The sequence below is a fragment of the Panthera onca genome, chromosome E2 (genome assembly GCF_046562875.1).
Source record: "Panthera onca isolate mPanOnc1 chromosome E2, mPanOnc1 haplotype 2, whole genome shotgun sequence".
Lineage (NCBI taxonomy): Eukaryota > Metazoa > Chordata > Mammalia > Carnivora > Felidae > Panthera > Panthera onca.
The window spans coordinates 49,373,871-49,398,288 of record NC_138353.1 but is presented as its reverse complement, the minus strand read 5'-3'; the positions used below and the strand labels follow the sequence as shown (position 1 = coordinate 49,398,288).

Here is a 24,418-nt window from a genome sequence, read left to right as displayed (position 1 = left end):
AGGGCTCCAGCTGCACGTTTCGTCTGGGGCCAAGATGGGAGGTGAGTGTTTGGGGAATGTGTTCATCCGTCTACTAAAGGTGAACAGGTAACCCACAGAGAAGACATCCAAGCTGGCATTGAATCATGAGGTAGCCTTCAGTGGACAAACCCCATTGGGAGGGTGTCACCAGCAAAGGATGCAGTCTGTCGAAGGCCTGGAAGTCTGGAAAGGGTGGGCAGGCGGGACTTGGCAGGTGAAGCCCGAGCAGCAGGCTGGGGACCAACCGCCAGGGGTGTGGTGCTCCTGAGGAACCAGATACCTGCCTGAGGGTGAAGGGTTTTGAGTAGAAGTGTCCTGCGCACTGCATGTTCTAGTGACATCATTCAGCCCGCAGAGTTCAGGGGACAGGGCCCGGTGGGGGTGGGGGACACCCAGGAGAGGGAGGGGTGTTGGGGGCGCTCAGTAAAACTGTTACGTGAGAGTGGCTGAACGTGCACAGGAGTCAATTGGATACGAGACTTTGTCGTATGCCGTGGTCTGGATGTGAGCGGTGTCAGGCTGACAGCACCTCCGTGGGTATCAGGGGCCACACCTCAGTCCATCTCGTTCCACCATCCTCGACACGGGGCTTGGCATCTCATGGGCCAGGATGGTTGCCGCGTCAGCTCCATCCAGTGTGTCTGCATCGCAGCCAGCAGGGAAAGGGGGAAGACAAGGGGAGAGGCCAGCCTCCTTGTGTCTGGGGCTCCCACGAACCCCCTGGGTGTGCGGGTCAGCCCCCTGGGTGAGCATGGAGCGCATCTGGCATTCCCGGCTCCACGGGCGCCCGGCCCCTTCTCTCCTGCGGCACGTTGGCGGGCAGCAGAGGGACCTGTTCGTGATGCTCGGACAGCGGGGAGGACACTACCGGGGGCGTTGCCAGAGTAGGGTCTCTCAGAGGTCACCTTGCACGCTATTGCCAGGGGACGCGGGGCTGAGGGACAGGGCCCTGAGGGCGGCACCCTCGGCTCTACACAGGCCTGCCCGCACGCCCCGCCCCCAAGTCCGTCCGCCTGTGCGAAGGAGGAGGCTCTGCCCCACTGGCTGCTCTGGGCTGAGTCAGGAGCGGCCTCTTCTCCCCTGTGGCCTGTGTCCTTCTGTGTCCAAGTCCCTTGAAGATTCGGGGAGTGAAATTTCCAAGGCCCAGAAGGAGAGGAGGCCTCCCCCGTATTGTTGCGGACAGAGTCGTGGCACCCGGCACTCTCTCCTCCATGCTGTTCTTCCCTCACAGCTCGCCCAGGAGGACCTTGAGAAACCCACCCCTGCCAGCAGGGAGGGCCCCCGAAGCCAGCCCAGCCCCAGCTGCCGGGCTCACCCCTCTGCAGAGGGAGACCGCGGCAGGCAGTGTGCCCCGGAAGCCCTTAGGAGAAGCCGCTGAGGATCAGCTCCCCGAGACCCAGACCAGGCCTCGTGTTTGTGCCACGTCTACTCTAGAGCCACCTGTGTCTGGGGAGACGGTGGCTGAGTGGGCGCTCCCCTCATGGCACCGAGCCTCTGTCCTCAAAGCGTGTCCAGGGCTGAGGTGGGAGCCCTGCCCGTTCTGGCTGGGCAGTAGTCAGCAGGGAGCGTCGCCCTGCCCCTGCCCACAGGGTGCAGCTTGGTAGCCAGGAGACCTGGCCAGAGGTCAGGCTGGCCAGCCGAGGGTGGAGCTCCATGGACATTGGCCACCAGGGAACCCTGGGTCACTGGCTCCCACTTCCTGCCCTCCCTGCTCCTTCAGCTGCCTGGCCAGAGATGGGCCGCTCCCAAGGTGCTTTAGGGAGAGGAACAGAGCCCTGCCAGGGAAACACCTGTCTTGTGGGGAGGTGGCAGGGAGCAGTGCCTGGCTGGTGAGCCTGAGGACAGGCCATAGTCTATCTAGTCTATCCCCCTGTATGCTCACACTCACTCACAGACACACACACAGTCCCTCTCTTGGTCACGTGCTCGCGCGCGCTCTCTCTCTCTCTCTCTCTCTCTCTCTCTCTCTCTCACATACATACACACACACACACACACACACACACACACACACACTTGGCACATCCCCTGGAGAGGCATGCCTTTTCCCCTGCCCGCTTCTCTCCCTGAATCTTTATGGACAAACTTGTCGTGGTGTCTGTGAGGTTGGGGCACACAAGCTGGAAGCCCCGTGGACCAGGAAGCAGCAGCAAGACCCCTGTACTGGGCTGTGGACTTGAACCCACATTTTGGCTGTGGTTTCTGGTTCCCTCCCTTGTGAAGGGCTTGTTCTCAGGTTCCATCTGGGCTCACTGGCTGCCCAGAGCCTGTGTCCCCAAGGGCCCTCATCTGGCTGGTGGCCTGGGAACAAGAGCCCTGTGTCCTGGGGCTTGGTGGCTCTCCTCTAAGAAGCCTCGTCTCCTCGCTTGGGCAGCCTCGGTTGCATCTGCTTTTATATTATGATCATGAAACGGTGCTTATGTGTTGTAGAAAACACACAATGTACGAAAAAGCGTGGAGAAGAGATTCCCCCGTCAAGAGGTGGTCCCTGGGAATTTGGGCATATTTTGTCTAGCATATTCCCTATCTTGCAGAGATTTGTATGCAGACTTTTGCATTTTGAAATTGTAAGTTCCACAGTTATCAGAAGCATTTCCTTGGGTCCCTGAAGTGATTGTGATCGCCACGCCAGATTTTGCTGCGTCACCCCCTCCCCGGGGATGGATTCCAAGCAGTTTCAGATTGCACGTGTCTCTCTTAAAATGAGGCGATAAACGTCTTGGTGCGCGCTTCTTTGCCCACATTTCATGGTTCTGCTTTCATTAGCCTTGTGCTCCCCCTCAGAAGTTTGGGAAACTGAGGCTTCTGGTTCAGGGGTAGAGGTCAGGTAGGGGAGGAGGTAACCTGCCAGGACAGGGTAGAGTGGGCGGGGGGGTGGGGGGTGGGCTTGGTATCCAGGAAGCTAGAAGGTGAGCGATGAGAACAGTGGCCAGAAGACACAAGAGGAAGAAGGGTCAGATGTCCGGACCCTCGGCCAGAGTGGCCTGTGTGGCTGGGGAGAGAAGTTGGGGCCACGGCACAGCATGAACATCCTCTGGGCTGGGATGTGGATGCCGAGGGCAGGAGCAGGTGGGGCCCGCAGAGAGGGAGGTGTTTTTGTGAGGTCACTTTTGGGGGAACACCTCTGGGTCAGGATCTGCAGCTGTGCTAAGGGGACAGCTGTGGCGCTGGGTCAGGCATGGGGGCAAATGCAGTTGAACTCAGCACCATTCCTCCTGGGGAGCCCAGGAGCTTGGAAGGGGACCTGTGCCCAGCATGTCCCTCACTCTCAGTGAGGGACCTGCGCCCAGCATGTCCCTCACTCTCAGTGAGGGACCTGCGCCCAGCATGTCCCTCACTCTCAGTGAGGGACCTGCTAGGTCCCACAGCACTCCTGCTCCAGAGGAAGAAGCTGGGGCTCAGACAGGAAGGGGCGTGCCAGAGCAGGAGCCAGTCTGGGTCACGTGGGGTGACATCCACTTTGCAAAAGGGGGAGACCAGCAGCCAAGCTGCCTGGAGAGTGGGGCCCCGAGCAGGATGCGGCAGGTGGTGGTGTCCTTTCCCATTGGATCTCCGGGGCCTTCTTTGGCTCCACGTCTCCCCCGTCTCTGCAGATGCCCTGATGGGGCTGCCCTGCCTAGCTCTGTGGTCTGTCTTTGTGGGTACTGTGTGTGTTTTCTCTGCGTCTGTGTTGGCCTCCTGCACTGCTGGCGTGTGCATGCGCAAGAGCACGTGGGTCTTGGGTCTGGGGTTCTGTGTCTCCTCCCGGGCTCTGGCTGTGTCACCCACCCCCGGCAGCCTCAGGGTCCTGCTAATGGGGCCTCAGGTGCAGAGCAGGGCAGACTGTGATTAGCAGGCTCAGCAGCTCTCTGGAGAGTAGGTTTCCCTAACAAGCTTTTCCCCACCAGTGGCTGCCTTACAGTTTTTTTCTAGCAGAGAACATTTGCTGGCCAGGACAGCTGCTTACTGTCACCAGCTCAGCTGCAGGAGTGGCAAGCTGCCGATAGCCTGGGCCTGGGGTCCGGCCCCAGAGCCCTTCCGCCTGCCCTCCCTGCTCTCTCTACATTCAGGAGGCACCGTAGGGGCTTGCGGTGGGAGTGAGCGGGGTCCCCATCTGCCTTCTGGAGTCAGCAGGGCCTGGAGACGCTTTGGGCCTTGCCTCAAGGCCCTGCCAACCTGCCACGTCCCGCCAGCCCCCGCCAGCCCCGCCTGCCCTGTTGTTGGCAGGTTCTAGCGTCTAAAAATAGCTCTGGAGGAGACTCAAGTCTGGGGCTCAAGGAGGGAGATGAGTCTGGGGAGGGCCGCCAGCTCTACTCCCAGACACACTGGGGGTGGGGTGGGGTGGGGTGGGGTGGGGTGGGTGGGGAATACCCCCGTGGAGGCGCTTCCACAGAGAGGCTGTGCTGCTGGGGAGGGGGCCAGAAGGATGCATCAGCAGGAGGCTCTGCCAAGCCCCAGGCTGATGAGAAAAGTGCCGGTGCCCACGCGGTGCCCACGCTCCAGGGTTTGGGTATTCTGCTGCTCCTGGAGTACCTAGCGCTTGCGTGTGAAGCCTGTACCCTCCAGGATACACGGGCGTGTACAGCTGGCTGTCAGTGCCATGGGCACTGGGGGCCAGGCATGGTCTGCAGGGTTCTGGGGGGTATTGAGCCCGAGGGGAGGGCCTGAGTCAACTCTGTTCCAGACGTCCCCTTTGATTAGGGAACAAAAGGCCTTTCTGTCCCAGAGTGCTGAGCTGGGAGCCTTGTGGGGGAGGCGTGCCCTGAGCTGGGTTCCATCCTGCCAGCCCCTCCCACTGGGCCGCCTGCAGCCTGCATGGCCGGGGTGCTTGCCGGGAAAGAGGCTGGTGTGAAGGGCTCTCAGCAGTTTGCTGTCCTGGACGCCAGGCCAAGGAAGGGTACCAGAGAGGGGAACGTGTTGGCCCCTTCTGTGGGCCAACGACCCCTAATTAAGGTCTTCTTTTCGGGTTAGTGGTGGCCTTGGCGGCCCTGTGGGTGTGGTGTATTGGAGCTCGGGGGTCTTGGCTGTAGTCTTGGCCACTCCCTCACACCCACACCCAACTTTGCAGAATAGCCCCAGAACTGGCCCTGATGGTCTGGGAGTCTTTGGTGGCCCAGCCCTCAGGAATCTCCCCAGCATATGCTCGGTTGATGAGGACGACAGGGGCACCACTTGCTGCTCTCCAGGCCACCACCTTCTGGGAGCCCCAGGCGCCAATTATTGGGACCTCCTGCAGGCCACCTCTGGGCCCAGCGAGAGGAGGGCACAGCCTGGCACTATCCTCTCTTCGTCCTGGAGCCAAGAAGCTGGTCCTGCAGTCGAGAGAGCCCCTTACTGGAAGCCTTTCTGAGGAGGGTGCAGCTAGGAGGTGTTGTGAGGCAGGGGCATCCCAGTCAAGCCCACTTGTATGCTCCTCTGGAACCTTCCAGGTCATCCACCTGTAGAGACTACTTGACATTTCCTGGCCAGAACCAGACGACTCTAAATAAACCCTGGGGGTTCTAGTGCTCCCCAAACACTTTGTGCTTTGAAGAAAGGGTAAAGGTAAAAGGAATGAGAAAACCTTGCCTCTGACTGGCCTCCCAGCCCACCTTTGGAAACTCCCCCACCCTCCCTGTGTACTTCACCCACCTCATGGGGGTGTAGAGTCTCCCCAAAGACCAGAGGATGGGTCCCAGAGGCTGGTTTCTGGGCTGGAGGTGACAGGGTGGTGACGGTTGGCTATCTGCCCCCAGGTGGTGGTACCCACCCGTGTGGGACAGGGCTATGTGTTCGAGGCCTCCCAGCCAGAGCAGGACGAGTATGACATCCCACGCCACCTGCTAGCCCCGGGGCCCCAGGACATCTACGACGTGCCCCCTGTTCGGGGGCTGCTTCCCAGCCAGTATGGCCAGGAGGTAGGTATTGGGGTAGGGGTCGGGGTGAGGGCCTCAGCCCAGCCCCACTCAGGGAGCCGTGCTTTCTCTGCCTTGGCCGGGGTGGTCCTAGGGGAGGAGCTGTGTGGTTTCTGCTCTTCTCATCCCCTCAGGTGGCCCTAGTACCTATATCACTGCACTTTTCTGTCTCAGGTATATGACACGCCCCCCATGGCTGTCAAGGGTCCTAATGGCCGGGATCCATCGTTGGATGTATATGATGTGCCCCCCAGTGTGGAGAAGGGCCTGCCGTTGTCCAACCACCATGCCGTGAGTAGTCAGGGAATCCTGGGGCCTCATGGGCTGAGGCCTGATCTGTATAAAGAGTTTTGGGTGTGCCTGTTTTGTGGGGTGGGGACCCATGTTTGCAGGGATAGAGGCAACAAGAAACGTGACAACAGGCGCCAGCTCTGTCCCTTGCTCTGTGACGGAAGTAGAAACTGAGTGCTCCTTTGAGCTTCAGCTTACTTGTCGGCAAGAGGACCACTTGTAAGGTCTTTAGCAGGTTCTTGAGAGGATCACACAGGATATTAGAAAGGTGACCACAGAATTTATCATTCAAAGCAAGACACTTTTTTTTTTTAAACGTTTATTTATTTTTGAGAGAGACAGAGACAGAATGCGAGTGGGTTAGGAGTAGAGAGAGAAGGAGACACAGAATCCGAAGCAGGCTCCAGGCTCTGAGCTGTCAGTGCAGAACCCTCCACGGGGCTCGAACTCGCGAGCTGTGAGATCATGACCTGAGCCGAAGTCGGACGCTCAACCGACTGAGCCACCCAGGCGCCCCAAAGCAAGACACTTCTAAGAGTGAAAGGGGGACTAGTAATTATGAGGGGCATCGGGCATAAACCAGGACCGTCCTGGGTAAACCAAGGTGTTGTCATCCTAAATGTAACACAAATCTTCCTAGTTTCTGCCACAGAGTCGAGAATACATAAATGGTGGTGGTAGTGGTAGTGATGATGAAGACGGTGGTGGCGATGATGGTGAGGGTGATGTTGATGATGGGGTGAGGTGGTGGCGGTGATATGATGTAGCGGTTGTGGTGGTGATGATGGTGACGGTCATGGTGGCCGTGATGGTGGTGGTGGCAGTATGACCGCTGTTCTCTCACCAAGTATTTATACTTACATAGTGAATTAACTCATGTAATCCTCACAACAAACCTTTGAAAGAGTTCTCCCATCTTCTGGCTGAGCAGATAGGCACAGGGAAATTGAGTCACCTGCCTTACATCCCACAGCTAGTAAGCAGTGGAGCCAGGATTTTGAACTCAGGTCTGGCTCCAGAATTGGGCTCTTAGCCACAACCTGTGCGGACAAGAACCGTGACACGCGTGCGCACCTGTGCTGTGTCTGGATGTGTGACTGGGTGCTGATCCTCAGCTCCCGGAGGGGTTGGGCGGGCACCCTTGACCGCTCCTGTGCCCCCAGGTGTATGACGTTCCTCCGTCGGTGAGCAAGGATGTGCCTGACGGCCCACTGCTGCGTGAGGAGACCTATGACGTGCCCCCCGCCTTTGCCAAGGCCAAGCCCTTTGACCCAACCCGCCACCCGCTGGTCCTCGCCGCACCCCCTCCGGACTCGCTGCCGGCTGAGGATGTGTATGACGTGCCGCCCCCCGCTCCTGACCTCTATGACGTACCCCCTGGCTTGCGACGGCCCGGTCCCGGCACCCTCTATGACGTGCCCCGTGAGCGGCTTCTTCCTCCAGAGGCGTCCGATGGCGGCGCGGCTGATGACACCGTGTACGCGGTGCCGCCCCCGGCGGAGCGGGAGGCCCCTGCTGATGGCAAGCGCCTGTCGGCCTCCAGTACGGGCAGCACACGCAGCAGCCAGTCGGCCTCCTCCCTGGAGGCTGCGGTGCCGGGTCGTGAGCCCCTGGAGCTGGAGGCGGCTGTGGAGGCCCTGGCACGGCTGCAGCAGGGCGTGAGTGCCAGCGTGGCGCACCTCCTGGACCTGGCGGGCGGCATCCCCGCGTGTGGAGGCTGGCGTGGTGCCTCCGAGCCTCAGGAGCCGCCGGTGCAGGACCTGCGGGCCGCCGTGGCCGCCGCCCAGGGGGCTGTCCATGAGCTGCTGGAGTTTGCCCGCGGTGCCATAGGCAACGCTGCCCACACTTCTGACCGCACGCTGCACGCTAAGCTTGGCCGGCAGCTGCAGAAAATGGAGGATGTGTACCAGACGCTGGTGGCCCACGGTCAGGCCCTTGACGGTGGCCGGGGAGGCCCGGGGGCCGCTCCCGAAGACCTGGACCGCCTGGTGGCCTGCTCACGGGCTGTGCCCGAGGACGCCAAGCAGCTGGCCTCCTTCCTGCATGGCAATGCCTCGCTGCTCTTCAGACGGACCAAGGCCCCTGTCCCGGGGCCTGAGGGGGGCGGCTCCCTGCACCCCAACCCCATCGACAAGGCCAGCAGCATCCAGTCCCGGCCCCTGCCCTCACCTCCTAAGTTCACCTCCCAGGACTCGCCAGATGGGCAGTATGAGAACAGTGAGGGGGGCTGGATGGAGGATTATGACTACGTCCATCTACAGGTAGGTGCCCGCCTTGCCCAGTGTCCCCAGAGGATTCCCTGGGGGAAGCCTTCTGGCCTCCTCCAGGCCCTAATTTTGCCACCCGTTATGGGGATCTTAATCCCCTCCACACGGAGGGCTTTTGTGGCCAAAAGAAAATTTGGGCCCCAGGAGGCTCAGTGAGTCCCTTTGCCCACTCTCTTTTTTTCATTTTTATTGTTAAAATTTTTTTATTTTTTATTTTAGAGGCGGCGTGTATAAGCAGGAGAGAGGGGCAGAGGGAGAGAGAGACAGAGGGAGAGAGAGACAGAGAGAGACAGAGAGACTGAGGGAATCCCAAGCAGGGTCCATACTCAGTGTGGAGCCTGACGTGGGGCTTGATCTCACAACCCTGGATCATGACCTGAGCTGAAATCAAGAGTCGGACACTCAACCGACTGAGCCAACGAGGCATCTTTGTGCCCACTCTCTTTGACCTTCTAGGCTATATGCCCCCTGCTCCATACCCATTCCTCTACCTACCTATTGCCCTTTGGATGGACCTGGCCATGTCATCAGGGGTCCTGCAGTACCAGCCAGGGCTGGGCTTCTCCAGTGACCAGGGCGGGAAGTGCCTCTGTTCTGTCTCAAGAGATGGATTCTGAAGTATAAGCAAAGACAGAGATAGTTGCGGGTGTGGGGTAATAAGTAAAACAAGAAGATGGGAAGATGGGGTAGGGATAGGCCTCTGAGCAGAGACCTGGGTGCCAGCTGAGTGCCCTGGTAAGGAGCATTCCAGGTTGAGAGGCAGCAGGTGCCAAGGCCAGGTGGTCAGGGATGGATGAACAGGCCCCGTATGCCAAGGGGAGGGGTTTGAATGTGATTCCTGGTGTGGAAGCGGGGGCAGGGAGGATGACCTGGCCACACGCAGTGTACCCAGCCCTTTTCTGGGCTAGAGGAGGTGAAAGAGGCCGCAAGAGCTGCCTCCTGGGAAACTGTCCCCACTCTGAGTCTGATGGCTGCAGTGTGAGCCTGGGCCTGGCTCGCAGCGCCACCTGGTGGCTGGCTTCCCTGCCCTGTGCCCCGCCAGACCTGTGGGGGCTTGTGGCTCAGCCCGGTCCTTGTGTCTTGTCTCCAGGGGAAGGAAGAGTTTGAAAAGACCCAGAAGGAACTGCTGGAAAAAGGCAACATCATGCGGCAGGGGAAGGGCCAGCTAGAGCTGCAGCAGGTGAGGATCCCCAGGCTGGCCAGCTTCTCTCTGCTTGGGCTGCTCGTGGGCCAGTGAGCCAGCCAGGCCCCGCTCAACTGTGTGACTGTCTCCCCGTGTGTTTGTTGGATTCGTGTGTGATTTATTATGAGAGTAATCATGGTAGACCTTTTAGGGAGCACATACACAAAAGTGTAAGACAGGGAAAAGGCCCCAGAGGTACTGGTGGTGCAATGGGGCTGGTTTTAAGCCCCGCTCCTGCCCCTAGGGTGACCTCTGTCCATGTGTTTGAGATGATACTTTGTGAATAGTTACATCTCTTTTTATCCCAAGGTTTTTCCATGGCATCAAACCTTCCTTATAAATTGTTTTTAAAGGCCTCATAACATCTATTATTGTTGGCTGTTTACATTGTACCCAGTTTCCCTGAGTATAATGATACTACTGTGCTTATCTGCAGACATAGAATTTTCTTCATACTTTGGATCATTTCCTGAGGGTGGGAAAGGGATTTTTTTTTTTTAAAGAAATAAGGAAGTTTTATCTGATTATGAAGATAATAAAAAACTGAAACATAGACTAGCACAAAATAAGCACAGAAGCATCACCCATAAAGTTGTCCTCGCTCCACCCCTCCACCTCCCACCCATTCCCCCACCCCCCACCGGTCAGGGGGAAGGATGGTGTAGGTGAGAGCCGGCTCCGTCCTGAGACCCACAAAGCCACAGTTTCCCCAGCTGTGAAGTGGGGATCATAGTTACATCCATCTCAAGGTAATTGTAAGGAGTGAGTAAAGAATGTATAATTCTTAGGAAGTGCCTGGCCCATATAATGTACTCAGTAAAGGAACCAAGGGTAATTATTAGGTATCTCTCTATCCATCCATCATCTGTCTGCCTAATAATATACGGAATCTCCACTGATCAGAGAAATGAACATGTACTTTATCTTTCTCTGGACCCTTCCAGCATTTATTTATCCAGTCCCTTGTTGGTGGACGTGTCAGTTATTCCCAGAATTACTGCTGTAAACGGTGCTGAGCTGAATATAAATCTCTTCATGTAACTGCTTGATCATTTAGAGAAATTACTAGAAGCTAGAATAAGAGATAGGAGTATAGATGAAAAACTCTAAAGGTCTAGAGCTCTTAGGCCGGAGCATAAAGCACAAGTGTAATATGGCGGGTAAAATGTATGGACATGGGTGTTGATTGCTCTGTTTCCACATCAGTGAAAGATCTGGAAACCCCCACCCCAAATATCTAATATTGGAATATTGGTTGATTAAATAAAATATAAACATTCATACAGTAGAACAGTATGTAGCTATTAAGAATTGTCAGAAAACAGGAAAGACCCTGCAGAGTTCAAACTAAAAATGAGTGTGCTTCTCGCTGGATATGAGAGCCGAGTGGTGAGTTTCACCAGGTTGCTGCCTGAGGAGGAAAGTACGAGTGTTTCAGATATTAGGACAGGGCAGTTCCAGGGTGGTTTAGCCAATTAAGCCTTGAAATCTTGGATAAAATAGAACTCGTCTTTCCCTGAATCTGTGCACAGCTGGTCACAGCCGCTTAGTCCCCTGGGCAGAACCAGCGCTGGTAAGGACACGTCAGTCCACGCTGATAACTCCCAAGGCAGAGGCTGCCCGTTGTAGAAGTTTCCCTTTCCCTCCGCCTGTCATGACTGACATGAAGCACGTGACCTACTGTTAGGTGCTAACAGTAGAATATAAAATACTATATATTCGGTTGAATCTTGCACAACAGGGGTTTGAACTGCATAGATCCGCTTACACCTGGATTTATTTCAATAAACATATTGGAAAAGTATTTTGGAGACTTAAAACAATTTGAAAAAACTTGCAGATGAACCACATAGCCTAGAAATACTGAAAAAATTATTATTGTAAGAATACAGTATATAATACATGTAACTTGTAAAATACATGTTAATCAACTAGTTTTGTTCTTGGTAATGCTTCCAGTCAACAGTAGGCTATTAGTGAGTAGTTAAGTTTTTGAGAAATCAGAAGTTACTTGCACATTTTCGATTGCATAGTGAGTTGGTGCCCATAAACCCCATGTGCTTGAGTCACATGTACTGTGTTTCCAGTCTACCAATTAAAAAGGAAATAGGAAATAAAAATAAGAAAATAAAAAGGAAATAGGAATATTCATGTTTAAAGGAAAACATCTTGAAGAATAGTCACCAGTTTTTTATGTGAATTTTGTTTTCTGAAGTTTTACACATACCATGACCTACCTTTTTTCTTTTCTTTTTTTTTTTAAGTAATCTCTACACCCAATGTGGGACTCGAACTTATAACCCCGAGATCAAGAGTCGCATGTCCTACCAGCTAAGCCAGCCAGCGCTTTCTTTTTTTGTTTAAAGTTTTTATTGTGGGAAATTGAATATATTTATAAAATTAAAGAAGACAGTCCCGATACCATTCACCCAGCCCTAATCCCTCAGCACAATAGCTAACCTGGTTATCTAGCACCCCTTCCCCCCAATTTATTTTGGAGACATTATATCATATCATCTGTAAATACGTTAATGTTTGGTTGTAAAAAATAATTTATAGGGGCATCTGGTTGGCTCAATTGGTTAAGCGTCCAACTCTTGATCTTGACTCAGGTCATGATCTCAGGGTCATGGGATCGAGCCCCGTGTCACAGAAAGATAATTTACCAGAATTGTACTTTATCAGAGGTTATTTCTGGGTGCGTGGGTTTCCAGGTGACACCTTTTTTTTTTCTGCTTAATGTATTTGAATCTTTTTACAACGTATATGTTAAGGACAAAATGTGTGTGAGAGTGTGTGTGTGAGTGTGTGTTTGTTTTTAACTCATTTTGAAGTACGTATAGATTCGTAGGAGGTTGCAGAGAGAGTACAGAACAGTCCTGTGTGCCCTTCACCCAGTGTCCCCCAAGGATTGTGTCCTAAGGCAGCAGGGAACAGCACCCACACCAACAGACTGGCGTCCCCAAACGCTACAACTGCTCATTTGTTCTCCGTTTCTATCCTTTTGTCATTTCAAAACTGTTCTATAAATGGAATCCTACCTTTCTGAGATGGGCAGAAGCTCCTTGGAGAGGACCCGTGCTCGGCCTGTAGCGCAGAGATAGCGGGTTTCCTTTGTGCGTGTGGCTGCGATGCTCACTGTGCTCTCCCTCTGCCCCAGCTGAAGCAGTTCGAGCGACTGGAGCAGGAGGTGTCGCGGCCCATCGACCACGACCTGGCCAACTGGACGGCAGCCCAGCCCCTGGCCCCAGGGCGGCCGGGCGGCCTGGGGCCCTCGGACCGGCAGCTGCTGCTCTTTTACCTGGAGCAGTGCGAGGCAAACCTGACCACCCTGACCAACGCCGTGGACGCCTTCTTCACCGCCGTGGCCACCAACCAGCCGCCCAAGATTTTCGTGGCGCACAGCAAGTTCGTCATCCTCAGCGCCCACAAGCTGGTGTTCATCGGGGACACGCTGTCACGGCAGGCCAAGGCGGCCGACGTGCGCAGCCAGGTGACCCACTACAGCAACCTGCTGTGTGACCTCCTGCGTGGCATCGTCGCCACCACCAAGGCTGCCGCCCTGCAGTACCCGTCACCCGCCGCCGCCCAGGACATGGTGGACCGGGTCAAGGAGCTGGGGCACAGCACCCAGCAGTTCCGCCGGGTCTTGGGCCAGCTGGCCGCCGCCTGAGAGCACGGGACCAGAGAGGTGGGGGTCAGGGGAGGAGGGCGGCACCCGCCCTGAGAGAGTCGCCATGCTGCAGGCGCGGGGACAGGCACCCCAGCTCTGCCCGGGCCTGGTGCCCCAGACTGTCCAGGGGTTTGTACATATTTATGATGGGGCAGGATATGGGACGGGGCCTCCTCGGAGGAGCCCAAGCAGAGCTGGACCCCCCGGGAGCCGAGCCTGAGGAGGGAGCTGGTGGTCTTCCCTGAGTACCCTGGGGGCCAGGCCAGCCGCACAGGCCCCCCCACCCACATGGCCTCAGACGACCCCTTGAGCTCCCTTGAGCTGACCCTCGACCCACAGGAGTGCCATGTTCCCCCGACAGTGCAAGCGCCACTGTAACCAGGAGAAGAACCCAAACACTATTTTTCATTATTGATTTTCCAATCATTTGACTAATAGTCTACATTTAAATAAAAGTTTAAAAATGAAAAGCGGCCTCTGGTGTGAGAGGCAGGAGGGCCCCTGGGTGTGCGCAGGTGTGTCCTTGATCTCAGATGCCGCAGGGGAGGAGCAGCCGACGGAGCGGATTTGTGGTGATGCCATGGGCAGTTCTCTCTCGGGAGAATAAAGAAAAAGTGGGTCCCTTCAAGAGGAAACCAAGGCTCCGGGAAACAGGGCTGGGCTAGGGGCGTGAGCCCAGGGGTCTTCTGCAAGGTGTGCCAATGGTCCTGAGACCTGGGGAGCTGGGGCTGCTGGAGAGAAGCTCTCTGACCCCAGCGCTGGAGGCTGGAGAGGCTCGGTGAGTGTGGAGCCCGCGGTGAGGTCCCACGGCCCCCGGCCAGAGCGAGGGCCAGCGTGGGGTCCAAGGCAGCTCCGGGACGAGGTGGGCTTTACTGTGGCACAGAATTGGTCGAGGGCACCGCTGGGGGATTCCACATAAACTCGTTTTCACAGACCTCACCTAGAACTTTGCTCTTAGAAGCTCATAGTATCAGCTTGTGGAACTTCTTCCCAAGTGTCTATTTTGAAATACACATAGACTTGGCCTCCAAGTTGGGGTGTGGGGGCCCAGAGGGCCCTTGCCCTGGGTCCACGTGTGGCCTCCCCAGCCTTTCCGAGTATGTCTGGCACCCCAGGTGAGACAAGAGCCCAGGGATTCAGGGAGTGCTGCTCCTAGCTCTGACTGTTCTGCATGTGAACTTGGGCCTCAGTCTCCCCATCTCTGTGAGGAAAGGGTAGGGTCTGTCAGCCCTCTTGGACTCCACAGAGGGGACCCCAGTGAAGACAGCCAGCCTCCCACCGCTCAGCACGCTGGCGAGGACACAGAAGTGAAGAGGCACGCAGTTGCTCTAGGGTTTTATTTGGGTTTTGCGGAAGTGGGGGTGGGGCAGGGGTTCAATTGGCCTCCAGAACCCCAAGAACCCAGGAAATAAACTTGGTGACACGGGTGTACACCCCCGGTGAGAATGGGTTACACCAGTCGCTGCCCCAGGACACGATGCCCACCAGGGTCCAGGCTCCGTCCTTCTGGCAGACCAGGGGGCCGCCAGAGTCGCCCTGCATGAGGAGAAAGGACCTGTTTACAAGCCTGAAGCGGGATGCCGGGGCCCCGGTGTGCGCCCTGACCTGCCCCCGCGCAGGTTCTGTGCAGACAAATGACAAGTGTGGGGGCAGAGACTGGGCAGGAGGCTCTCCGATCTGGGCCACGTGGCAGGCCCAGCTCTGTCGCCTACTCCTGGTGGGCCTGGGGCACGTGGCTGACACTCTCCCCCGGCTGGCTGGCGTGGGGGCCCCCAGCACCATGGCCGCCCGGTGGGGTGGAGCCGACGCGGCAGAAAGGAGCAGCCCCCTGGCCCGAGCAGGGGCGGGGCGGGGGCGGGGCCGGCGGGGCGGGGCCAGGCCTTACCATGCAGGACGAGACGCCGCTGGCCCCGGCGCAGATCATCACGTCCGTGATCTTGCTGCCCCAGAACTTCTTGCAGTCGGCGTTGGACAGGAGGGGCAGGGCCGCCTGCTGCAGCTTGTCGGGGGTCTTGTTGGCTGGAGGGACACAGGGGGCGGGGGCGGGCGGGGGAGCGGAGGTCAGGAGCCCTCACCCAGCCGGCCCACCCCGGGGTGGAGGAGACCCTGCCTGCCCCCTGCCTGCTCCCAGTCCTTCCCCATCACCATGACCTCGGAAACGGAGCTCCCCACCTTCCCTCAGACCTAACAGTCAGTCCCTGCGGGACCCCTTCCTCTCCCATTCCACACCAGGCAGTGGTGACATGGCTTCCAGCACAGCTGTTCACGCGAGCCCTGCCCTGGCAGCCCGTGTGGTGGGCGGGGGGCACTGCCTCCCCTCCGGGGAAGGGGGCTGACGTCCTTTTCACGGGGCCCCTGCTGGGGACCCGCCGCTCTGGGTGGCAGATGGGGGAGCACCGTCCTCCTGCTGCCCTTTCCTGGCCGCCTCCGTCCCGCTCAAGGACCAGAGGGTGAGCCGGGGCCTGGGCAGGAGCACCCGGGGCCCCGGAGGAAGATCGTCAGCAGAGGGAGCAGCGGGGGGAGGGGAGACCCAGCCGGACTCTCAGGGCCCCGAACCACACCGGGACATCTGACTCCCGGCCCAGACTTCACGGCGAGCTTGACACAAGCGCCCGCCTCAAGTCTGGAGAGGAGTCCAGGCTGGAAACCCGACCGTGGGGACCTCGTTGCAACGTAGTGAGAGTGCCACCTGCTGGTACTTGGGCGTTTCTTCAGCAACTTCGTCTTCAAGTGTGCAGTATTTAAGCTCATCTTTATTCTTTGATTCTTTCATTAAGAGGGTTTTAAGTAAAGAAACGGAAAGGAGGGCCTGAAGGGCTCAGTCAGTTAAGCATCCCCTTCAGCTCAGGACATGATCTCACGGTTCATGGGTTTGAGCCCCACATCGGGCTCTGTGCTGACAGCTCAGAGCCTGGGCCTGCTAAGGATTCTGTGTCTCCCTCGCTCTCTGCCCCTCCCCCACTCATCCTCTGTCTCAAAAATAAACATTTTTAAAAATGCTTAAAAAGAAAAAATGAAAGATATATGACTTGGAATTTATGTGCTTGGAATTTATACCATAAAAGCCGAATGAGTCTCCCTTCTGAAAAGCCCCTGCAAGGACACTCACAGTTATACCGGGTCTTGCCCCAGCCGGTGGTGGCGCAGAGGGAGCCGGCAGGGAAGCTGGTGTTGGCACTGGGCAGGCAGACGGGGGACGCGGTTGTCGAGAGGAGGGCCGGTGTGGCCAGCTTCAGCAGGGCGATGTCGTTGCGGCCCGAAACCTGGTCCCACAGTGGGTATTCAAACACCTGTGGAGACGCCATGGGGGCTGGGCAGTCCTCACGGGAGGATGGCCGATCTCATGGACGGGAGGGACCTCAGGCCAGGAGAGGGCTCAGTGCCAAGGGGCCCTTGTTGAGAGCGAACACAGATGGGGCTGCACGGACAAAATCTCTGGAAACTGGTGGGAAAATGGCCCTTGACACGTTGGTGATATTTAGTTTTTTCTATTTTTGTGCTTTTCTACAATGAGCCAAACTTCAGTGTTTGAATAGGAGTCTTCTTACTTGGGAAAGAAGGGAAGAAGGCTTTGGTGGGTGAGGCCTGAGCCGACTGGCTGGGGTCCTCTTTGCCCACACACCCTGCCCGCCACGGTCCTCACCCATCCCTGGCGCCCAGGGGCAGCCCTGCCATGGCCTTACCGCCCCACCCTCCTCAGCCGGCCTGCCTGGCGGTACCTCAGTGATCCTCAACACCTGGACAGCCTCCTCGTCAGAGCCGTGATCAGACACCCCAGCCACCACACGGTGGCTCTTCCTGGAGAGAGAGAGGAGGCAGCAGAGGGTACCCAGGTGAGGGAAGCCCTTTCTGGGCCCCTCACTCCCACGGGGGCCTCTGGGCCTCAGTTGCCCCGTCTGTAAGGTGGAGGCACAGGACTAGACCAGCTCTCGTGGAACAGGCTGGGGCCTGAGGTGGTGGGGGGCATGAGGGTGGGGATTTTCTCCGGGGGGGAGGGCGGATAGCAGCAGCTTTGTCCCCACCTGCCATCTGTCTCAGACCCTTCCTGCCAGGCTTCATTCCCTGGAAGCCTAGTGGGTGGCTGGGCAGGGGTGGGAAAGGGCAAGGAGTGACCGTCATTCCCTGACAGCCAGGGCGTCCCCACTGCCCCCACGCAGGCCTCACCTGACCCTGCAGTGGGCAGCAGTGACGACCCAGTGCTGGCTGATGAGGGAGCCCCCGCAGAAGTGGAAGCCAGAGCGAGTCTGGGGAGAGAGGTGAAACAGTCAGCCTTCCCCCTCACGCCTGACCCCTCCCCGTCTAACCCACCTCTCCTCAGCTTCCCTCTCACCTGCAGGGACACCTGCCAGGGCCAGGAGCTGGGGACCGCATCCTCTCCATTGACGATCCGGGACAGGCCACTCAGCTCAGGGTGGATGGCAGGGACCCCACAGCCTGGGGGCAGGGACACGGCAGCCGGTCAGCGGATGGTGTCCCAGGGGGGCCAGGGATAGAGCCTGGCACTTCCAGGCCTCTGGAACCTAGGTGGCAACCTAGCACCCAGAGCTTTGGCCAGTGCAGGGCAGCCGGCCCCTTGTCACCCAGCCAGCAGCTGCCCCAGGTGTCCTTGTGGAGGGTCCTTGAGGCTGAGGGCATCTGGAGTTGGGCGGGGCCTGGAGCCAGAAGGCTGGGTGTCCACTGTGTGTCCTGAGAGGAGCGTCCCTCCCCTGCTGACCCCAGGGTCCCGGGGCGTGGGGGCCGGTATGTCCTGCTGGAGTCGCTGTTGTTCTCAGGGCCCCTGGGTCTGCAGCAGGGGCAGGCTGGGGTCAGAGAGTTACCCTGCTCAGGGCAGCATAGACCCGAGAGGCTGCCCACGTCCAGAGGACCGGGGGGCGGGGCCAAAGGGATGGGCGTGGGAGACATTCTTGAGGCAGAGCTCCTACGGCTCGGGGGCAGGTGTGGAGGAGCCCGGACGAACCCCGGCTTTTGAGCGGGTGGACAAGGCCAAAACGAGGCAGGTCCAACCTGTCTGGTTGAGTCTGAGGGGCCCGATGGACCTCCAGGGGGAGGAGGAGTGGGGAGCCGAGGAGAGGCGCCCAGAGAGGCTGAGAGGGGTGGGCGGGGGCCCGGCCCCCGCGGGCGGTTAGACGTGTGGGGACTTGGTCCTCCGGTTCCCAGCTTCCGGCGGTGGGGGCCGGGGAGTGGGAGAGGCTTGGTCCGGGGCTGCCGGGCCCACCGGAACCTTGCACTCACCAGAACTGCTGCCAAAGAGGAGGAAGCCAAGGACAACCGGGAGAAGGGCCATGGTGTTCCACTCAGGAGGTGGGATGGGGTCTGCCCGAAGGACCCCCGTTATATTCCCCTGGCCCACCAATTGCGACGCGCCTCGCCATCCCTCCCTTATCGTGAGTCCTTGGGTTCAGAAGCACCTGGCTCCTGCCCGGGCCTGGGAAAGAGTCGGCCCCGGGGGGCTGCTCCTGGGAAGGTTCCCTGGGACCACAGGTGTGTGCAGCCAGCAGCAGGGCTCATCCCCCCCGCGGCCCGCTCCCTGCCCACCCCCGGGGCCGCCGTGCCTGCCGGGCGGGGGGGCCCAGATCTCACATCATCTACCTGCGCCCTTCCTGGCCACTCTCTGGGGAGGAAGACTAAAGGGGGGCCTCTCTGGGGCCCCTCTGGTACCTGACCCAGTGAAGACCCAAGTTCGGGAGAAGGAGGACTCAGAGGCCCCAACACAGGAGACACCATCATCAGTGTGTCTTTTATTGGTTTATTGACTCTGTGGGAGCAGGTCAGCAGGGAGGTCACGGTGGGGCCGACGGCTCAGTTGGCTTCCAGGATCTGCTGTACCCAGGGCATGAGCTTGGTGACGCGGGCGTACACGCCGGGCCTAGAGGTGGAGCAGGTGTTGCTGCCCCAGGACACGATGCCCACCAGGGTCCAGGCTCCATCCTTCTGGCAGACCAGGGGGCCACCAGAGTCGCCCTGCAGGAGGAGAGAGAAAGCGGCTTGGATCTGGCCACCAGGTGGCCTGGGCCAGGGACCCCTGGACATTGTTCCAGAGACCATTCCGGGGCCTCACGGCCAGTAGACGCCCGGCACGTGCATATTGGAGGGATTATGAAAGAAGCTTCAGTAGCTCCGTCTGTGATCTGTGCCCCTGAATGTCTGGGCCATCAGCTGGGGTCCTATAATAGAGGCCCGATAAAGCTGGTTTGCTTGACAGGAAGGAAGCATGGGTGGTGCTGGCCTGGCTATGGAGCCACCGTGAGGGAGGGAGGGCTGCCCGATTCCTTCCAGAGCCCTCTGGGCCACTACATTCTGCTGCCCAGGTTGTACACTGCACTAATCCAGGGGATGGCATTTGTTCAGACATTGATGATGTCAATGGAATTTTGCAATATGGCAGTTTCGAGACCAGAGGCCCTTGCTCTGCATCCCTCTGTTGAGATCATCAGTTTTTACAACTGCTCAGGCAGGAATTCCAGAAAGAGCATGTCAAGCCTTCAAAAGGGGCCCTATGTGTTATTTCCATCTCCTCTCTCTGGCCAAGCCCCTTGGCCTGGGCTTTGGCCTGAATCCGCCCCATGCTGGGAGGGAAGGGGGTGCTGGGTGAGTCCAGTAGACCATACCATGCAGGAGGAAACGCCGCTAGCCCCAGCGCAGACCATGAGATTGGTGATCTTGTTGCCCCAGAACTTCTGGCATTCGGTGTTGGACAGGAGGGGCAGCGCCGCCTGCTGCAGCCTGTCAGGGGTTTGGGCGTCTAGAAGGGCAGGGCAGGGGGTCAGCACCTGCAGGTGCCCGCTCGGCAGCCCCCACCTCCCACCCGCCCGGCTAGAGGTCACTCACTGGTGTGTTTGGTCAGGCCCCAGCCCGTGGTTGCACACAGGGTCCCAGCGGGAAAGTCGTCATTGGCATTGGGCAGGCACACGGGGGACACAGTCTGGGAGAGGCGGGCAGGCGTGGCCAGCTTCAGCAGGGTAATGTCATTGTTGATGGTGAACATGTTGAACTTGGGGTTCTTGAAAACCTATGGGGAGGGCAGAGGCTGACACAGAGCTGAACCAGGGTCCCAGGCTCCCCCAAATCACCTCAGTGCTTCTCTCTGGACAATGGCCTGTTCAACTTGGCAGGCCTTTCTGTGGCCCCAGGAGCCTGAGGCCAGGCCCAGGACCGAAGTGCAGACCTCGAACGCCCTGCTTTCTGCTCTGCCCCCTCACGGTGGACCACTGGGGAGGTCGAGAGCAGCGGGGGGGTTTTCAGGGCTGCACACTCTGGAGGGCCGCCCCACCTGGCCTCCGGGGGCCACCATACCTTGGCAATCTTCAGCACCTGGATGTCCTCAGCATCTGAGCCCTGGTCAAACTCCCCGGCCACGACCTGGTGGGTGGTTCTGGAGAGGGCCAGAGAAAGGAGGGGGTTCCTGCCGTGAGGTGCTGGGGCCGTGCGGGGGTGCCGAGTGCATACGTGTGCGCATATACCTTTGTGCATCTGCTCAAAGTTGTTGATCACAGAGACGGGAGCTCAAAATCTCAATAATTGCCCCCGAAACAAACTGCCCTAGAGCCTGCTGTGTGTGTGTTTCCTTCCCAGTAGCCTTTGGGAGACCAGCAGGACTTGGGTTTTCGACACAGTCCAAATAAGGAAACTGAGGAACGAGGAGTTAAAGGTCTGGCCCTCACCGCCGGGAGTCTTCCCCCCACCAAGGTGTTTCCTGGGGACCCTGGGCCCTCACCTGACACCACAGTGGGCAGCAGTGACCACCCAGTCCTCGCTGATGAGGGAGCCCCCGCAGAAGTGGAAGCCGGTGCTGTCCTGGAGGAAGATGGAGAGGTCAGTGCTGGCTGGACACCAGCAGCCCCCAGCCTGACCCCAGCTGGCCCAATACCCCAGTGTGTCCCCCACTCGTGCGCAGAAATCCCCCCTCACCTGCAGGGACACCTGCCAGGGCCAGGAGCCCGGGACAGCGTCCTCGCCATTGACGATCCTGGACAGGCCACTCAGCACAGGTTGGATGGCGGGGACCCCGCAGCCTGAGGGTGGGGGTATGAGGTGAGGGATGGAGGCCAAGGGCGTCCCGGAAACCCCCCAGGGACAACTCAACCTGACTTGTGCTTCAGCCCAGACAAGCCCAACAGGCTGGCGGGGAGGTGGTGGCCGTACTCAAGCACGGGCCGGAGGCTGGGCTCTGTGGGTTTGAACCCAGCCCCATCGCTGCCTCGCTTTACCATTCAGAAAAGCGCGAGCAGGCAAGGCAGGAACTTGCTGTGTTCCTGGCACATAGGAAGCACCAAGTGAACACAAGCTGTCAAGTGCTGGGCTCACAGGCCCCAAGGCGCCCACACCTGCCTGCTCACCATTTGAGTCTGTTGGGGAGCCACTAGCTGTTCAGAGTTTTTGCTGCCTCCGGACCCGTCCTCCCGAGCCCTTGCACTGGGCGTGAGGCCTCAGTCAGCCCCAGGAAGGCCCACCTCCCCCTGGGGGCCTCACACTGACTGGTCTGGCCCAGTCCTCCCAGCATCCCCATTGTGGCGATGGGGCCGGTGAGGCTCAGAGCGGGAGAGAGACCCGCTGGGGTCACACCACAGTGCTCGGCCGAACTGGGAGCAGGGACCCAGCTGCCCCTTCTGGTCTCGGGGGCTGGAGGGGAGCGGAAACATCCCTCCTGGCCTCTGCTTGCCCCGAACTCACCGAAGGCTGTGCCCAGGAGGGCGCAGCAGGAGAGGAGCCAGAGGAAGGCCATGGTGCCGTGGTCAAGGAGACATAGGGTCCCTGCCTTGGGAGCTCCCCATTATATCCCTGTGTACCAGGCTGTTATCGGAAAACCTTGAGGTGACAATCCCTTTCCTGGGCGTGTGCCCGAGTAGGCAGGATGTGCCAGAGCAGGCCTGGCATCAGGGCCTGGGATGGCAGCAGCTGCGGCCCATGGTTGAGCTTGGGTCTGGGTCAAGGGCGAAGGTGGGACCAAACAAGGTGGCCCTCGACCCACAGCCACAGGGAAGGGCTCAGGAAGCTTGGGCTTCCTCCTCTATGCCCTGTTTCATGAGGGCCAGGGCCAGGCCTGGCAGGGTTTGAGCCCCAGCCTATTGTCTCATAGGCTGGAGAAACTTGGACAAGTAATTTATCTGGTCTGTTAGTTATTCAAAACCCCTGGGCAGGGGCTCTGGGGTGGCTCGGTCAGTTGAGCATCCGACTGTTGATTTTGGCTCAGGTCATGATCCCAGGGTCATGGGATTGAGCCCCGCCTCAGGCTCTGTGCTCAGCACAGAGCCTGCTTAAGATTCTCTTTTCCTTCCCTCTGCACCCACCTCCCTAAAAACAAAACAAAAGAAAACAGAACAAAACAGAAACCTGGGCAGTGTGATCAAGTAGGGAGGACAAAGGGGCGTCTGGCCAGGGGGCTGAGGATGCTACCCTGGTCTTGGGGGGTGGTCAAGAAGTCTCAGTGAAGGTTCCTTCTGTTCCACAGCTGGGGAGGTCACGTGGCCTGTGTGCAGTGCGCCTCAGAAGAGCAAGCCGCCCACTGCCCGTTCACGTGAGGCTGGGTCACTTAGTCCCCATGGGCTTCTGGAATGGAGCATGTGGCATCTGGGGCAAGACTGGACCCAGTGAGAGCTGGTAGAGGCCGGTCAGGCAGGAAATGGGGGCGTGGGGAGGCAGGCAGGAGGCCTGTTTCTGGCTTGGCCGACAGGGTGGGCAGTGGGGCCCTTTCTCAGCACCAGGGAAACTGGAAGAGGAGAAATCTGAAGGTGAGGCTGCCAGGCACAGCGAAGCCCCGCGAAACACACAAGGAAAATGGTATCTCAGGGCTGTTTTTAACTTCCATCGCATCGATGACCGTAGCGTGCTCCACGGCACACATTTCAGCACCAAAGAGCTGTGGAGACTTGGGCAGGTTACCTGCCCTCTCCGGTTTTGTTTCTAAGCATGTAAAATGGGGGATGCTTATAGTGTGGATCCCACAGTATGAAAGGGCATGACCCATCTTGAGCCAGGACCAGGCCTAACACAAAATCATCCATACTCGCTGGTCCTCTGAACTCCTTCCTGCATTGCCTGTTGGTGCCCTTCCCACGTTCTAGAAGACTGTCCCATGACAGCAAGGGATGGCCACACTATATCAGGTGGGAAGGCAAGGCACAAAATGGGTTGCAGGGGGCGGGGTGGCCCCTTCTATGAGACCATGCTACCTGAGCAAGCCTGTTCTTCCTTACAACCCACGCTTACCAGGCCCAGGCCCCTAGTCAACTGGAACAAAAGAAAAGAAACAAATTTCTCCTGCTTTAGCAAGCTTCCATGGGGAGGAGTTGGAGAGTTTAAGTTAAAAAAAAAAAAAAAAAAAAGTAAAATGTACATTCCACCAGTTAAGGAATTATCATTTAAAACAAAAAATTTTAAATGTTTATTTATCATTGAGAGAGTGAGAGTGCAAGTCGGGCAGGGGCAGAGAGAGAGAGGGAGACACAGAATCTGAAGCAGGCTCAGTACCGTCAGCACAAAGCCGGATGTGGGGCTCAAACCCACCAACCCTTGAGATCGTGACCTGAGCTGAAGTTGGATACTTAACGGACTGAGCCACTCAGGTGCCTCATATCCTTATCATTCTAAAAAGATTTTGTTAAATGCCGATTTATTTTTAAGAGAGAGAAAGTGAGTGGGGGGGAGGGGCAGAGAGCGAGGGGAGCAGTGGATCCGAATCGGATCCATCAGCACAGAGCCCCCTCCGGGCTCGGGGGGTGCTCGATCTCACAAACCTTACCATTATTAATACCGAGGCAGGAGGGCCTCACCCACGCCCGGACATTTAAGTCACGGGAGCATGCGGGAGTGCGCCAAGCAAAGCTTGGAGGCTGTGTCCACGCCTGAGCTGGACACAGAGCAAAGGGCAAAGTGTGCCTAATGTCGCAGGTGGTCGCCCGGAGGAGGTCAAAGGGCACCGATGAGCCCACAAGGCAGGGGGCCAGGGCTGAGAGGCCGAGGGGGGCGACCGAGGAAGGAAGGCCCAGGTGGAGGCACTGTCGGGAGAGGCTGGCCCTGATGCTGCGGCCCCCGGTGAGTTGTTCCATCTGTGGAGCCGCAGCGGTCGTCCCCTGAGGCGCAGTGGCAGCGACCGCGGGTGTAGCGGGACCCG

The 24,418-nt window shown here is 58.2% G+C and overlaps 3 protein-coding genes across 6 annotated transcripts in view; 1 reads left to right on the top strand and 2 right to left on the bottom strand.

Annotated features, from left to right (window-relative positions):
* BCAR1 (BCAR1 scaffold protein, Cas family member) overlaps positions 1 to 13,778 on the top strand; it is a 37,691-nt gene extending 23,913 nt beyond the window's left edge. For 2 of the 3 annotated variants that reach the window (XM_060650118.2, XM_060650119.2), the window contains exons 3-8: positions 3 to 41; positions 5,736 to 5,897; positions 6,069 to 6,185; positions 7,349 to 8,446; positions 9,543 to 9,632; positions 12,796 to 13,778. In XM_060650118.2, coding sequence (XP_060506101.1) covers positions 3 to 41; positions 5,736 to 5,897; positions 6,069 to 6,185; positions 7,349 to 8,446; positions 9,543 to 9,632; positions 12,796 to 13,308 — 2,019 coding nt within the window. In that variant the 3' untranslated portion in view covers positions 13,309 to 13,778. The remainder of the gene's footprint in view (positions 1 to 2; positions 42 to 5,735; positions 5,898 to 6,068; positions 6,186 to 7,348; positions 8,447 to 9,542; positions 9,633 to 12,795) is intronic. The other variant, XM_060650120.2, reaches the window with a different exon arrangement.
* Positions 13,779 to 13,932: 154 nt separating this feature from the next.
* On the bottom strand, positions 13,933 to 18,592 carry LOC132691320 (chymotrypsinogen B-like). Its single transcript, XM_060652755.2, has 7 exons — positions 18,541 to 18,592; positions 17,639 to 17,742; positions 17,473 to 17,552; positions 17,028 to 17,106; positions 16,418 to 16,598; positions 15,194 to 15,327; positions 13,933 to 14,844 (listed from the first exon to the last, which is right to left on the bottom strand). The coding sequence occupies exons 1-7, from the start codon at positions 18,590 to 18,592 to the stop codon at positions 14,683 to 14,685; spliced, it is 792 nt and encodes a 263-aa protein (XP_060508738.1). The 3' UTR covers positions 13,933 to 14,682.
* A 420-nt stretch (positions 18,593 to 19,012) lies between these two features.
* Positions 19,013 to 24,418, bottom strand: LOC132690139 (chymotrypsinogen 2). Of its 2 annotated transcripts, none has more exons than XM_060650129.2 (7): positions 24,047 to 24,418; positions 21,217 to 21,320; positions 21,023 to 21,102; positions 20,602 to 20,680; positions 20,137 to 20,317; positions 19,917 to 20,050; positions 19,013 to 19,269 (listed from the first exon to the last, which is right to left on the bottom strand). In XM_060650129.2, the coding sequence occupies exons 1-7, from the start codon at positions 24,351 to 24,353 to the stop codon at positions 19,108 to 19,110; spliced, it is 1,047 nt and encodes a 348-aa protein (XP_060506112.1). In that variant the 5' UTR covers positions 24,354 to 24,418; the 3' UTR covers positions 19,013 to 19,107. The 2 variants fall into 2 exon arrangements, with proteins under 2 accessions (XP_060506112.1, XP_060506113.1); XM_060650130.2 differs by lacking the exon at positions 24,047 to 24,418 and adding an exon at positions 21,979 to 22,093 and having other exon boundaries at positions 19,021 to 19,269.